We start from the raw sequence: 16,084 nt of genomic DNA on the forward strand, positions 1-16,084 counted from the left end.
CCCATCCCTACCCTCCCCCCCCCCAACAGGACCATTTATCATTTTTAATGTTGTGCTTTCACAGAGCGCTGACCCTTGTTCTGCTATTGACACATTCTGCTATCTTACCTTTATGCCACTATCAGCACCTACTTTAGTCTTTAACACTACCATTAACACTTCCCTTGTCTTATTTCCACAACATCTTTGTCAACCTCTCCTGAGCTGCCACCTATGCCTGGCTTTCTATTTCGCTCCACCTTCTCCACCCACTCATAAACAGTGTAAAATCAATCACGTTTCTACTTCTCTTTAGCTCTGAAGTAGCATCACATGGACTTGAAATGTTAACTGTGATTCTCTTTCCACAGGTGCTGCCAGACCTGCTGAGTTTTTCCAGCATTTTCTGTTTCTATTTAAGATAACATATGCTAGTCTGTCCGGTGTCAGAATGGGTAAAGCCATACAGAACTGTAAACTCCAGCCATGATATACTACTTTGCAATGATCTCTCCTGTGTACACACCCCAGCTAGCAAGGGTCTTCTGTTACCAAGTGGTATCAAGTCCGAATTCTTAAAAATCTGACACAAGACCTTGTGACCTATCCACCTTGAGGTCTGTTAATTGTAATTAGAACTAATTCCTTCCAATAGTTACCTTTTTACAATTGTTTCAGATTCTTTTCCAGTGACTCCGTATTCTCACTTTGTGATATGTAAAGCCAGGTGGAAAATATTTAACACTTCCTTCATATCCTCGTTCTTTACAAATAAACCCCTCCATCTTTGAGTGGTCTTTCTCTCTCTTTAATGGATATAGTCTTTCTTCATATTCTCTTTTACTCCTTCTAATGTCCCTTTTCACTTGCCCACTAGATTTTCTATATTCCTCCTGATTTTCATTAATATAGCTAACACTAATTTTATACTATCTCTCTCTTTAGTTTGTAATCTATTTATCTGTGGAACTCTGTTAACTCTCATAGGATTAGATTTATGTTCTGCTCTATCCATCTCTTATTTGAAGCTTTCTTATTCCTAATCTGTCAGTCCATTTGCTAATTTTTTGGCACAATCAATGTGGGGTAGATCCCTTCTTATCTCACTGAACTTTGCTTCTTTCTAATCCAGTACTCTTGATCCTTGATTCTACATAATCCTTTTCTGCTTTTATATTGAACCTAACTATAATGTCCTCCACTTCTCGATCATTCTTTCATCCTTTCATCAGTTATTACCCCCTCATTTTCCAGAGTTAAACCAAAGAGTGCTTCTTTTCTTGGAATAGAAATATATTGATTTAGGAAGCAATCTTTGATGTATTCTAACAAATGTTCCATGCTTTGATCATATGCATTACCTTTATTCAATTTTTTTTAGGAATAATTGAAATCATTCAATATTATCACCTTGTTATATTTACACGTGTCTCTGAACTGTCTGCAGACTGCTAGTTCTCTCATCTTCAACTTCAATGCACATTGAGAATTCTACAATTTTGTTTTTTATTTCTTAATTCAATCCATAAGGACTCTGTATAATGTCATTCCCAAGAACATCCATAAATTATAGTGTTGTCATAATTTCCATCATTGACATTGCAATTTACCCTCCTTTCCAGGAATATTAGGTTTCTAGCCTTGCCCAGCTTTTAGTTATATCTTCATTCTAGTGACTGCATGAAACCCCTCCAGAGTTATGAATGTTTCCTATGTAATCATCTAGCCTTTACCTAACGCAACAACAAATGGGTATGATGCAGGAGAGAGAAAGTAATCTTCAATGCTCGCTTGTATAGCCATGGCACCTGTAGGAATCCTTTTAGGATCCAATCGTAGTGATTGCAATTGAGAGTCAGCATGTGCTTTTCCTTTGGATATAGTGAATGCTTCAAAGGACTTTTCTGTTTTCTTTCGCTAAGTAAATAATAACTTAGCTTTCATTTGGAGTAACACTGTCCTTTTAACCTTGACTTTAGTGATATCATCAGCAATTGCTTTGTGATTTTTGGATAAAGTTCCTGTGATAAATCACTACTTAAGCCAATTTCCATTCAACTTGGGTCAAGGTGGCCTAAGCTGAATGAAACCTCCACAGAGTTTACACTGAGGGGTGCCCTGAGAATGCACATAGCAGATGAAACTAAATTATGCATAAGATGACTTTTGATTTACAGCTGAAAGTTTGCAGAAAAAACCATATGAGCTATTTGCACTGGCTTGATATCAATCTCCTGGCTCACAGTGGTGGGCTGCTATGAAGGGAGTTTTCACTCTTGAATCTAATCAAAGTAAATCATTGTTCATCATTTATGTTTCTGAGCTCGCCGCAATAATGCAAATGGTACATTTTGTAATAATGAATGACTGGGCTTCTGAAAGTAATGTGCACAAAAATGTACTAATAAATCAGTTTAAACAAACAGTTTGTTTTATGTGAATTTAACAGATTTTGAAATAGTTCTCTGTGATTTTAATTATATACATTTATCTCTGTAAATGTTCCTGCTTTCTACTGCAAGATTTTTTTGAAAAAGAAAACTTTTACCCTAGTTCTATTTCTGGGTACTGAGATTTAGCAGTCTTGTATATTCCAAGATCACGTGTCATTGCAGTTATTTCACTGCTGAGTGCGCTATTGTAGAAAAAGGCAATAAACTGTGTTACAGCCACATGAAAAGAAGTAAAATTGATTCCCTTATCGTACCACCCCAAGTCTGACTGTAACAGGTTTTGTTGAAGGATTTAGAATGATGAAGGAATTTTACTCAATGTCAGGGCTAAATGTTTAATCTAGTTTTGTAAAAACCTATAAGGCTCAGTGGTATTTACGTAGTGGTTGCAAAGAAACAGGCCTGACAGGCTTTCTTGAGTTTTAAAACAAAAAGGGGTTCGTTTTTTTTATTGAGTTAAAAACCTACCCAAATAATGATTTTTAAAAATTTAAAAGGTAGACCCGTGCTTCTTGAACTTTCGCAACCCACATTCACGCACACAAGCATACAAAATTTACAAGTTATACTGCAGGTAGTTATTTTCTTACCCAAATTAAAGTTCAATGCCGAAAGGTAAAATAATTGAGAGTTCACTGTTTATGAGTCCTTGGCTGTGGCAGGAATTTTTCCACGTTCATCTTTAGATCCCAGGAATTGAGTTGCAGCCCATGTAAAACTGCAAATGCTAGAGACAATTTATTTTCCAAAAAGCCAATGATTTCTGCACCTGAGGTTCCTTTCGATGGAAATTCACTACCTCTGTGCTAGATTTTAAAACTAACAGAGGTAGGGTCTTAGGTTAAAGGGGAAGAGAAGGGGGCTATTTACTGTTCCATTGGAAGCTTTTCCAGGCTATTTTACTACTTCTTAGCAGCTTGCTTGCTGTGTTAAAGCAGTCTCAAAATGGTTACTTCAGTCACGTGACCTCTCTCTCCCCATAATGATTTCAGAAGGTGTTTGTTTAGTTTGATGTCAAAACCAATGGTTGCTCTTGTTCCATGACCAGAGATGATTAGATTCTGTAAAGTCCCAGCCATTAATCCCTGAATGAGTCATTATCCATCTTGATGAGATAGGAAGATATATTCCCATATAACTATTGTCCTTGTAGACTTGCTGTCTCTGCTAGAGAGATGGCCTTATTAAAATGCAAATGTAGGTCCAATACACATTTCAATAAATCCTTTTGAAGTAGTTCTTGACATCCTCCAATGTGAGATACCAGAGAAGGACCCATTATGGCATGTCTGAATTGTATCCCACATCGGAATCTTCCAGAAAAGTGGTCAACTGCAATACCAGATATCAGGTGACCTGTGGCAGCCATCTTTAGTCAGTGTCTTTCATTGTTTTTAAAAAGCACTTTTTAAATAGTTCAATATGTATTTGGTCAGCTGATGAAATTACATATTGTTATCACTTATGCACTAGTCAAATCATTGTGACAACTGAATCAAATATTAAGAGTGCACCAATGACCATTGAGAGATATTTGGTACCAAAATGTTGGTCTACAATTGGATACAAGTTATTATTCATGATTTATTCTTGGGATGTGGCCAAGGTCATGGGTGATAATGGGGCTTTCCTTGAATCTTTTGATACATTTCTTAAATTAATGCATGGAAAATTGAGGGTAACATATACAAATGTTCCACATGCACACCTAGTACTTCATGGATCCTGACTGGCTATGTAAACTGAGATGACAGGCAGTTGACTGCATGGTGCATCAAGGAGACCTGGCCAAACTGGAGTCAATGGAAATCAGGGAGAAAGCTCTCCACTGGTTAGAGTCATACCTAGCACAAAGGAAGACGGTTGTGCTTGTTGGAGGTCAATAATCTCAGTCTCAGGACATCATTACAGGAGTTCCTCAGGGTAGTATCCTCGGCCCAACCAGCTTCAGCTGTTTTATCAATGATCTTCCTTCCATCATAAGGTCATAACTGGGGATGTTCGCTAATGATTTCACAATGTTCAGCACCATTCGCAGCACCTCAGATATTGAAGTGGTCTGTGTACATATGCAGCAAGACCAGGACAACATACAGGCTTGGGCTGAGAAGTGGCAAGTTACATTCAGGCCACTTACAAGTTATAAGTGCCAGGTAATGATCATCTCCAACAAAAGAGATTCCAACTCTCTCCTCTTGACATAATAGCATTACCATTGCTGAATCCCTCACTATCAACATCCTGGGGGTTATCATTGACCACAAATTGAACTGGACCAGCCATATAAATACTGTGGCTACAACAGTAGATCAGAGGCTGGGAATTCTGCACTGAGTAACTCACCTCCTGACTCCTTAACGCCTGTCCATCACTTACAAGGCACAATTCATGAGCGTTATGGAATGCTCTTTACTTGCCTGGATGAGTACAGCTCCAACAACACTCAAGAAGCTCGATACTACACAGCACAAAGCAGCCGCTTGATTAGCACCCTATCCACCACCTTCAACATTCACTCCCTCCACCACCAAAACACAGTGGCAGCAGTGTGCACCATCTACAAGATGCACTGCAGGAACTCACCAGGACTCCTTCAACAAACCCGCAACTTTTACCACCAAGAAGGACAAGGGCAGCAGATGCATGGGAACACCACCACCTGCAAGTTCCCCTCCAAACCACTCACCATTCTGACTTGGAACTATATCGCCGTCACTTCACTGTCGCTGGATCTAAATCCAGGAATTCCCTCCCTAACGGCACTGTGGGTGTTCTTACAACACATGGACTGCAGCATTTCAAGAAGGTGGCTCACCTTCTCAAGGGCATCTAGGGATGGGCAATAAATGCTGGCCTAGCATCCCATGAAAGAATAAAAAAAGCTCACGAGACCATTGCTATAGAGTGACATGTTAAGTAACAGTGTAAGGAGTTCAAGCAAAATCATAGAAGTTCCGTGACTTCTTATGGTTTTCACAACATAAGAGGGAGGGATGCTGCAGTGAAAGTACAGCAGGCAGTTAAGTTTGTCTTAAGTACTACCATAAAACAGAATGGAAAAGAAAATTGGCTGGAGTGTAAAACTGGTTGTCTATGGGCTACCACTCTAGAAGAGTTTCACCCCTGTTCAGTTTAAAACACAGAATTGAATGACCTTAAACCATATTACTATATTACAATGATATTCGGTCATAACTTCCGACTAGCATTGGACAGTGCTGGCCTGCAGGAATAAATAGAAATAAATACCTACTTACCTGGTCTTGAAAATTACATTGCTACTTCCATTGCTGGAGCTGCTTGGGGCCTGCATCCAAAGACTCCTCGCAGGCCCCAGAAAAGTCTAGCTCCCGTGGATTCAAACAAGCCAAGTCCCCTTTGATAGGCACCTGCTACCGCAAAGCAGGTAAGTTTAAAGGGCCAGGGAGATTGACAAGCCAGGGGGAAGGTAAGTATCTAAGGCAAGTAGATAGGATTTGGGGGGTGGGGGTGTCCGGGGGTGGTCGGTGATTTGGGGGAGGTGCGGAGGGGGGTGTGGTCGGGGGGGGGAGGTCAGAGGTCCAGGAGGGTGGCGGGGGGAGGTCAGAGAATCAAGGGTGGTGGGGGGATGTTGGGGATTGGGCAGGGGAGGTGTCAGAGGTCGCTTGGGGTGATGGGGGGTGATGAAGATCAGAGGGATTGGGGGGTCGGGGGGGTCGGAGTGTTGGATGTCGGGGGGGGTGTCGGAGGTCGGGGGTAGAGAGTGTCGGAGGTCGGGGGTTGGAGGGGTGTTGGAGTTCAGGAGGGTGGAGGTGTCGGAGGTCAGGGATTCTGGGAATTGGGGGTGTTGGAGTTCAAGAGGGTGGGGGTGTCTGAGGTCGGGTGGGGGGGTGTTGGAGGTTGGGGGGGTGTGAAGGGTGTCGGAGGTGTGGGGGGTGGGGGGTGTCAGAGGTCGGGGGTTCTGGGGGGTGGGTGAAGCCCTGTGTGGGGGAGGAGGGGTGGGGGGGTGTCGGGGTGTGGGGAAGTCCAGTGGGGTTGGACTGGATCTTTACAATAGTTACTCATAAGTTAGAAGAGGTTTTAATTCTTCTAACTTTCTCTAAGTAACTAATGGTATAACCCAGGCCAAACCATCCTAAGTTTGCGATTTAAACCACATTTTTGGATGGTTCCCAGTGCAGTGCAATTGTCCAGAGGAGGTTAGTACTTCTGGGTAATTGCTGTGCAAACCCTTACCTGGGAACTTCCCAGAGGGATTCCCCAGTGCACCTATGGGGTACCCCCTAAATCCAACGCTGGGGAGCTCAGAAATTACAGGCCATTGAGTTTCATTTCACAAAATGCTACAGGGAAATTATAACACAGTAAAAGGTCTAGGTGTTGTGATAAACGGAAAGAGTAAAGTTTATCCTGTCACTTTAACCATGGGAGTGCACTACAGCCTCAAGTGGACTATAGTAGTCCAGTTTAGTGCTGTTTCCCATTGCAAAGCTCTGTTTTTTTCTCATTGGGAGTTTTAACTTGTAACTAGCATATTCTGGCCATTTTTAGTCATTTAAAGTAAGTGCATTAGGTCCTTTCAAGGCCTTGTGTATTATTTTATTTTCCCGCTACCAGCTAACACTTAGGCTTTCATGGTGTTTCGTCCCCAGTGTTCTGAGTTCTCTGTATAGGTACCAGAACATTTGTCAGCAGGAATTTTTCAAGCTGTCATGTCCTAAGGAAGAGGGCACCACTAGAAGGATGTCAGGCAGGTTAGGCTGCCCAAGAAGTGTTCTGTGCTCTCCTGCATGCACTCGAATGTTACATAGACAGAATGCGTCCATCACTTTGACACATGTTATTGGTGAAAATTCTTCTTTCCAACGATGAACCCAACTGAGGTTGCATCTGGAATTGTGAATAATGATGTAAATAATATTAGAGTGGATATTTGGCGCTTGATAGCACTTGAGATTTTGGTGCATCATAATTCATTGCAAATGAAATCAGAAATCAGTTCTGATGGGAGGCCATTCACCTGAAATATTAACTCAGTTTCTCTCTTCACAGATGTTGCTAGAACTGCTGAGAAATTCCAGCATTTTCTGTTTTTATATTAAATGAAATTGGAACTGATTCATAGCTGAAGAAAATAAAATGCTCCCTGTTTCAGAGACATATGCTAATAATTTTTACAGCGGTTTCTCCAGATTGTCTGGTGTTACTTTGGTGGCAACCCTGGAGAAATGGTATAAAGTGTCATCGGGAAACCTTGGGGAAAATTTACTACATAAGACACTTAAGGGTACAGGTAACCCGCCTGCACACAGCACCCCTACCCTTGCATGGGGTGGGCAGTTTAAATCCTCCCTGTAATTTTTGTGGAGTCCGGCCCCTTCCTTAAGAATGGGCCGGACATCTCAGAGGAATCATGAACTACAGGGGAACTTCAGTTCCAAGTGGGAACCAACAAAATCACCTGCAACTGGAATTCTTTCATTCACAGACTTTGAAATCCCCCCAAAAAATCTGTTCTTTCAATTTCAATAGTTAGATGCTGTACTGTAAGTTAGATGTCTTTTTACTGCAGTGATTGAGCTTAGAGCTCTGTCCTGCAAAAGTAAATTGACCATTACATTGATCTTCATTGTGTAAGTATTGAGATGCGTTAGAGTTCTTTTCCCATTGTGAAAATGCTGTTATGCATTCAAAAGTGGAAAAACCACTGCTTGGGAATTCTATTGTAATGAGCTCAAGTGATTTAAATGTCCACAGTGTTTTAAATTTGAAGAAATAAACTGGTCTACAGCTTTCACTTAGAAAAATAAAGTAGATGCTTGCTCCTGGGCTGTATTGATTGACAGGCCATCTGGTGTAGCTTACAAAAATATAGCCATCTGTTTTTGCAGTTTCAATAGACTTCATTGTTTCCATTTGTAATGGTTTGTTTTGGTAGCTGGGTGTCGTAATAGATGCTTGGCTGTGTTTCAAAAGCCACAGAGCCAGTTATCTCAGCAAGGGGCAGTGTAGTCAGTTTGATTGACAGTTTTAAGAGGTTAACAAAAGATATCTGTCTTTGATGTGGTTACTGAAAACGTGTTAGCTTTTACAACAGATGGGCCACTTGAGGGCATTTAACTTTTTTGAATGGTTTCATTGAAAGAATGCTTTTTGACATGAAATGTGTTTCTGTGAGCTCTATGAGATTGTTAGAAGTTTTTTTTAAGGTCCATTTCAAAGACATAGCTCCTGAGGTCTGCCCATGGTGGTTACTGGGTGATTGGCTATGAAGGATACATGGGAGGCATGGGGGGGGGTGGGAGAGAATAGGGGTGTGAGCGAGCAAGGGGGGTCATGTGTGAGGGGGCTGAGGGAGTAATGGTTTGAGGGCTTGATATTCTTCAATACAACTGGGCCAATGTCCCAGTAAACGGAAGCGGGCGTTCTCACCATCTGCCCACATCCATTGTTGTCTCAGGCCTACCTCAGGAGGCAGTTGGCTTGCCTCCATCCTGCCTCCACCTATCCAGAATGAAAATATGGTGGGAGGGGGTGCCTTTTAAAAGGAGATGGGTCTGCTGAGTCGGCAAGTTCCAGTCCAATGTTTGCCTTTGAGTAAGAAAGCTGTGTTCAAGTTCTAGTCTAGGATTTCAGCACAGAACCTGGGCTGACTATTCAGTTTAATATTGAAGGAGTGTTGCATTGTTGGAGATATTGTCCTTTGAATGGGGAGTTAAACCAGGTGGTTGTTAAAATTCCCATGGCATTATTTGAAGAAGGGAGGATTCTCAGCACATTGGCCAACAATGGCCACAGTCACCAACACCAAAAACAGATGAATGGTTGGTTTATTGGTTGGCTTTTCGCTAGTTCCTTGTTCCTGACTGGTATCTTGCTGTACCTGTCCATATTCGAACAAATCAACAAGGCAATCTAAATTATTTCAGTTGTTTGAGCCAATCAGTGGAAACTACCATGGCTGTTTCCTTGTACTGTGGACAGATTGCATTTAAATTATAACATTCATGTTGAATATATTTGTGGTATACACAGATTTATTTTTTATTATTACTCATTCTCAGGGTGTGAGCATCATTGGTAAGGCCAGAATTTATGTCCCATTCCTAGATACCACTGAGTGACTTGGTAGGCCACTTCAGAGGATTGTTGAGAGCAACCCACATTGACATGGGACTGAAGTCACACATAGGTCTGATAGGATAAAGATGGCAGATTTCCTTCCCTAATGGACAAAGTTTATTAATTGGGCTTTGCATCAATTTGACAGGTTCATGGTCACTTTTACTGATGCCAGTCATTTATTTCCAGATTTTTTTTAAACTAAATTCAAATTCTCAAATTATATGTGGGATTTGAACTCATATCCTCTGGGATGTTAGTCCAAATCTCTGAATTACTAGTCCAGCAACATAACCAGTACAACTTCTATAACCTTGTCATTAATAACTTCAATTATAAAAGTTAGGAAATCTCCTGTGGCATTGCTCATGGTGTCTCGAAGATACATTTTTCTATTACAATAGGAATGTTATTAGTAAAGTGTGACAAGGGAATTCTGACTAGGAAAATGTTTTAGAAAGCAAATGTGGCACTTACAGAAGAATTGTTCACTATATTTAAAACATTTAATATATTGTAAACTGACAAAACAATGAATTAAGTACTTAAATATAAATACTTACAAAGGATAGTTTCCTCCCAACAATATTATACGGTGCTTACATAATGATTGCAAGCCATAAAGAACTTGTGAGTAGATATTGCCATGTTTGGCTGTTTAGGTACGATCATGTCAAGTGTATTTTTTGCAACCAACTTGTAAGCAGTACTACTTCTGGATTTGTCCCGGTAGTGAGAACATTGCACATAGAGTGGAAGAAGCCAGCTTATGTTTGAGTCAGAAGATCATGAGTTCAAACCCTACTTGAGTATAGAATCTAGGTTGACATTCCAATGCTAAACTGTTGCAGGTGTTCTTTCTTGGATGGGATGTTAAACTAAAGTACCCTCTTGGGTGCATAGAAAAGATCCCATCCACTAGCCAAGGAAGCAGGGGTGCTCTCCTGTTACTTTTGCTGATATCCAACACTCACCTAACAGATTAACTAATTATTCATCTCATTGCTGCTTGTGGGATCCTGCTATGAGTAAATTGACTGCTATAATTGTCTATGTCTATATTGCAACTATGATCATGCTCCCAAGGTTAATTCATTGTTTGTAATTTTAACAACATTCACTCCTTCCACCACCGTTGCACAGTAGCAGCTGTGTACACCATCTGCAAGATGCACTGCAGGAATTCACCAAGGATCCTTAGACAGCACCTTCCTAATCCACGACCGCTAACATCGAGAAGGAAAAGGCAGCAGGCACATGGGAACACCAGCACCTTGAAGTTCCCCTCCAAGCTACTCACCTTCCTGACTTGGAAATATATCACGGTTCCTTCACTGTTGTTGGGTCAAATCCTGAAACTCCCTCCCGAACAGCACAGTGGGTGTACCTGCAACACGTGGACTGCAGCAGTTTAAGGCAGCAGCTCACCACTCCTTCTCAAGGGCGATTAGGGATGGGTAATAAATGCTGGCCTCGCCAGCAATGCCAACATCCTATGAATGAATTACAAAAAAGGACCCTTTGGGGAAGGGTTGGGAAGAGGAAGATGTCATAGAGGGGCACCTGAAGTCTTCCTACCACCAAGCCATTTTTCTAGTGGCAGATAAGTTGACAGATCTGCCACCGCCAGGAGCATGACTGAGCCACTTATATGGTAACTTAGTGGACACATGGTCACATCCCACCTTTATGGTTATTTTGTCCAAGTCAGGGTAGCCCACTGTAATGTAGGGAGACTACTCAGTGAAAACTAGTGGCCTTCCAAAGGGATCCTGAAGGGGGAGGGAACTGTGAGGGTGGTGGCCCTCCTATTAGGGTGCTCCATTGCGCTACTCAGACTGTTGCTGGCCCTCGCATTGGACAGCATCTCTCAGGCCACTGGCAGGTATTTGGCTCCCAAGGTCCCGCTGTCAGTTGAACTGGAGTTGCCTCCCACTTCTGGCCTAGCAGCAGGACTTCTGTCCCACTAAAATTCAACCCACCATCTATTAACTGCTTTGGGGCAAACTGAGGAAGGCATTATATAATTACAAATTACTTCCTTATTTTCTTTTATGACAAAATCAGGTGAACACTGTTTTAGTACAAGGCACTCATTTTTATTTGCAATTTTCCTATTAACAATTAATAACAGGGTAAAAAAATTGCATAATAAAAAACATGACAGAAAAGTCATGTTATGGTTTGAATTACAAGCATTTTATTCTTTCACGCATACTTCATCTTACTCTTGGCTGCAAAAATACCGTAACTGCAAGGTTTCTTTAACGTTTGACATTTGCAGCCAACTACATTGAAGAGCAACCACTACTTATTAAATAGATTTACAAAGCTAAAAATTGATTTTATTTTGAACGTATAATTTGCCTTATGCATGTAAATGGGAATGCAACCCTTATGATTCTAGATGACTGCAACTACTTCAGCAAAAATAAAGCTGACATCTCAATATCACAGGATTTCATAACTGAGTGTTTATGCATATTATAATTCAAAATGACACAAGTTGAATATATTAAATGTATTAAAGACTTCCCCTGTCATTTTATATGACAATATTTTAAATCACTGGACGCTTTAATGGTGGTCATGAAATGAATGTCTGCTGGTCGCTAAGAATTATAAGCATGATATTTCATTTGAATGCCTAACCTTTTCACAAATTACATGAAAAATGACCAAGTGCCCACATCAATCAACATATATTTTGTGCTGTGCACCATCATAGGACAAATTGCCTTTAAAAGCATAAACCTGATCGAAACAATGACTCAGGGATAAATAAAATCATCAGTCAATAGCTTTTATGAACCATTCGCCTTCCTCTCCCTCCTCGCTAACTACACACCACCAAAGATTGCTTACCTTGGTGACAGATTTTCAAAGTTGCAAGAATGGCAACCATTTTTATACTTGTTTACTCTCCTCCAATACTCCCCAAAATAAATTTCATTATTACATCCCGTTTTATGTACCAAATCTGAAAAATAAAGAATTGCTTTAATTCAGTTATTAAACCTTTCATTGTAGTTTGTATTTGTTTACATATATTTAACTCAGTTAATATCTGCTGTGTATTTTGAAAAATGTACGGAATTAAGTGTGTGAATTTCTAACAACAGAAATTAGAAGGCGCTCTCCTCATTAAAACCAAGCATGGGTGGGAGATAGGGCAGCACACGAGTTTCAATTCTGCACTCACGAGCTTCCTTTCTGCCCTACTTGCTTATGCATAACATTTGTAATAATTTATTTAAGTCTGTTATTACCTATTTTCATGTATCACAATAGTTAGGGATAAAATTCCTTGGGGATTCCACTGGCCTGCCATAACTCCAGTCAGAGAGTGGTGGAACTCCCAAGTAAATGGTGGAGACTGGTGGAGCCATTTCTCTGCCTATTCTGGCAGTTTCCTGTGTGCCCACATCCTCCTCATACAGAGCAAATTATCGTACAGGGGCTGAGACAAAGGCCTGGAAATTGGATCAAGCAGTACTGGTTTTGGGCAAGAGATGGGCACTGAAGCATCCAATTGGCAGTGTGCCATTTACTTTCATTTTACATCACTATGCACAGCACATCATACTTGTTAGGGTGTGCTGAAGTGATACAGGGTGCCAGCTTGAAATGGGGGCCAAGTCTATTGCCTATACAAATCCGGGGCCTCATGACTGTTTGAAGCACCATTCCAATATTGGATCATGACTGGTCACTGCATGCGCTCACACCAGTGTGATGTGCAGTCAGATTTCAAGTGCACAGCCTGGTAGTAGCCAGGGACTAGACTTCCTTTCTGCACTGAGCTAGAGATGCACCTTTATTAGTAGAGGTACCTGCCAGTTCCAAGTAGATTAGGTCTCCTCCTGCTAACCCAACATACTCCACTCGGTCAGCACCAGTGAACACAAACCCAGCATAAGTGCTCGGAACATGACCTGTGAATTATCTAGCCCCTTTCATCCTTTCTTTCAACTGTATTTTAATTTGGTCCTGGTGACACACTTCTTGTGAATGAGTAGTTCGAAGCTGACTGCTTTTCACGACCAACTCCACCATCAACCCTGACCCCATCCCTCACTTTGATTATACTTTTGAAAGTTGCAGCAATTGCAGATTATGAAAGTCATCTGTGTTGTACTATCAACCCTGCAAGATGATGATGTTGTCTGGCAATTGCTAATTTTATACTTTGATGAGAGGTTATTTATAATGTCATTCCTTATCACTTAATACTGTTCTTAGGAAAGGTCAAACACTGTGTGACTTGACAAATAATGTTGTCCCATAAAAGAAGCAGCAATGACAATCAGGAATGGAAACCCTATGTATAAAATGTATGTCAATGTGAATGACAACAACGTGCACTGCTCCGAAGTAAACTCAGCACACTGCCCATTACTGATGCTTAAGAAATGCAGCATTAGCACCATGTAAAGAGAAAAATGCACAAGAGGACAATCTAAGACAGTTGGCCCTTTGCACAAAAAATACAAGATTACTTTAGTTGATTTACCCAATATTATGAAAGAAAGAAAATAGCTTATAGTTTTGTACATTGTTCTAACTCTACTTGGAAATAGGTATTATTAATAAAAATACAGAAAATAATTTTTGCGGATGATGCATAATAGAAAAAGTGTGCGTACCCTGACATGACAAGGTTTTTCAGTACTCTATCCTATTATCATTCAGTTGCAGCAACAACCTCAGGGGGTTTGATGTTAGGGGTAAATGACAGGAAGAATACAACTTGATTATTTCTTAATCACATGTAGGAATAGTTAGAGAGTTGATTAAAGAAATGGACTTGTCCAATTATTGTCAAAAATAACCAACATGAAATTAAGACTTACTGCTAATGTTTAGTTCTTGGCTAGTTTCTTTTTGTTACTCTTTATCACCTTGCGATTACACTATCAGAAGTTTCATATATTGTGAAGAACATCTGGAACAACTGTTGGCCTAATCTCTGGCAACTGGCATCATATAAATACTTTGGATGACATTGTTCTACTTCATTGCAGTTTTGCTTTGGTGCAGGAATTACCAACTGCTCCTCTTTTTCTTCCCCACACATCCAGTTGATTAGAAATAAACACGCAGCTGCAGGGTGAATTGTTTAAAAATAAAAAAAAACCTGACTGATTTATCACCATGTGGCAAACTTAGTGGTTTGTTACTGCCAATATTCTGACATTGCAATGAAGGAGTCACAGTTTTAAATCAGCCAAGGCATAACCGCATACACAGATGAGAGTACTGATACCGTCAATTGTACGCATATGCATATATATCGCATATATATGTATTAATATCAACTACATTTTTATCAGTGGATTTTGATTCTAACAATGGACTTGTTATAAAATAGTAAATACTAGATTTCTAGTAACTTCAAAACAGGTTTTGTCTTAAGAAAACTCAAGGCCTGACAACAAAAGTTATGAAGAAAATACACTGATGCAAATTTTAAACGTATGTAGTTTACACGGTCCCTTTTTTCCTGTGAGGTTGAATAAAAAGACATTCCTGGCTATGGGTTGAGGGCTTTAAGTGAGGAGTTGGCGGATCTCTTTGTGTACATAGCAGAGGAAATCCACATAAGAAGCTCCTCCATGCAAGCCCTTATCTTCCATCAAGAACTGCCTGAAGATCCCCTCTGATTTATCTTTTTGCTTTAATATTATCAACTGCAGATAGAAAGAAAAGATAGTCAGAGTTAAACTTCAAGCTACATAATTTGTTGCAAACACTCCTTTAGTTTGATATAACTCCTTACAACCTCACTTGAATACTTCATTATAAAAGCATTTGCCTTGTTTAAGCAGCACTTCTTTTTCCCTGATAATGAAGGATTCTGTGCTACTTTTGTTTACAAACTCAAAGTAATTTAATCTAAAACATATAACTCAGAACTGACAGAAACTGTAAAGAATTTTCAACAGACGTCGTGGCCTGGGTTTTCATCCTCGAGGTGGGTAGGGGGAGTCAGGAAAATTCCTGGATTGCCCCGCCTGCCTCAGGAGAAATGCATATAAGAACAGGGTTTTCGTTGTGTGGGGGAGGGGTGGGGAGCGAGTCCGGGCTGTAGTTGGGCCAGATGAGGTGCAGAGGCGAGCTGTTTAGATGGCCTGCTCGGTGCTGTGGAACTTGGCCCCACTTAAAATAATAAAAAAAGCCCTCCAGCCCTCACCCCACATGCCCCATTAATGCCACTCAACCCCTATGATCCCTCATGCCAAGCTATGTCCTCCAAACTACTGCTATGGCCCCTCATGCCCCCCTGTGCCAAGCTATGGTGCTCCCATGCTCATTCACATGCTATACACTGTATAGAAGCAATGAACACTACAATGACATTAGGATGTATAAAAAAACTTTTACTACAGGGCAATAAAAGTGTTAATCATTCAGATCCTTTAAATTTTCAATAGCACAAATTGCAAGCACTTGAAACCTCTTTATCTTCTGTAAATAAATATTATGAATAAAACATTGTGAAGCTGACAGAAAAGGTCAGAGAGAGCCGGAGCTGTCAATCATGCAACGTT

The 16,084-nt window shown here is 40.6% G+C and overlaps 1 protein-coding gene across 1 annotated transcript in view; it reads right to left on the bottom strand.

Moving 5' to 3' along the window:
- Positions 1-11,610: 11,610 nt before the first annotated feature.
- sec24d (SEC24 homolog D, COPII coat complex component) overlaps positions 11,611-16,084 on the bottom strand; it is a 244,257-nt gene continuing 239,783 nt past the window's right edge. The window contains exon 23 of the mRNA XM_078543241.1: positions 11,611-15,223. Coding sequence (XP_078399367.1) covers positions 15,083-15,223 — 141 coding nt within the window. The 3' untranslated portion in view covers positions 11,611-15,082. The remainder of the gene's footprint in view (positions 15,224-16,084) is intronic.

Source organism: Cetorhinus maximus, chromosome 1 (genome assembly GCF_964194155.1).
Source record: "Cetorhinus maximus chromosome 1, sCetMax3.hap1.1, whole genome shotgun sequence".
Classification (NCBI taxonomy): Eukaryota; Metazoa; Chordata; class Chondrichthyes; order Lamniformes; family Cetorhinidae; genus Cetorhinus; species Cetorhinus maximus.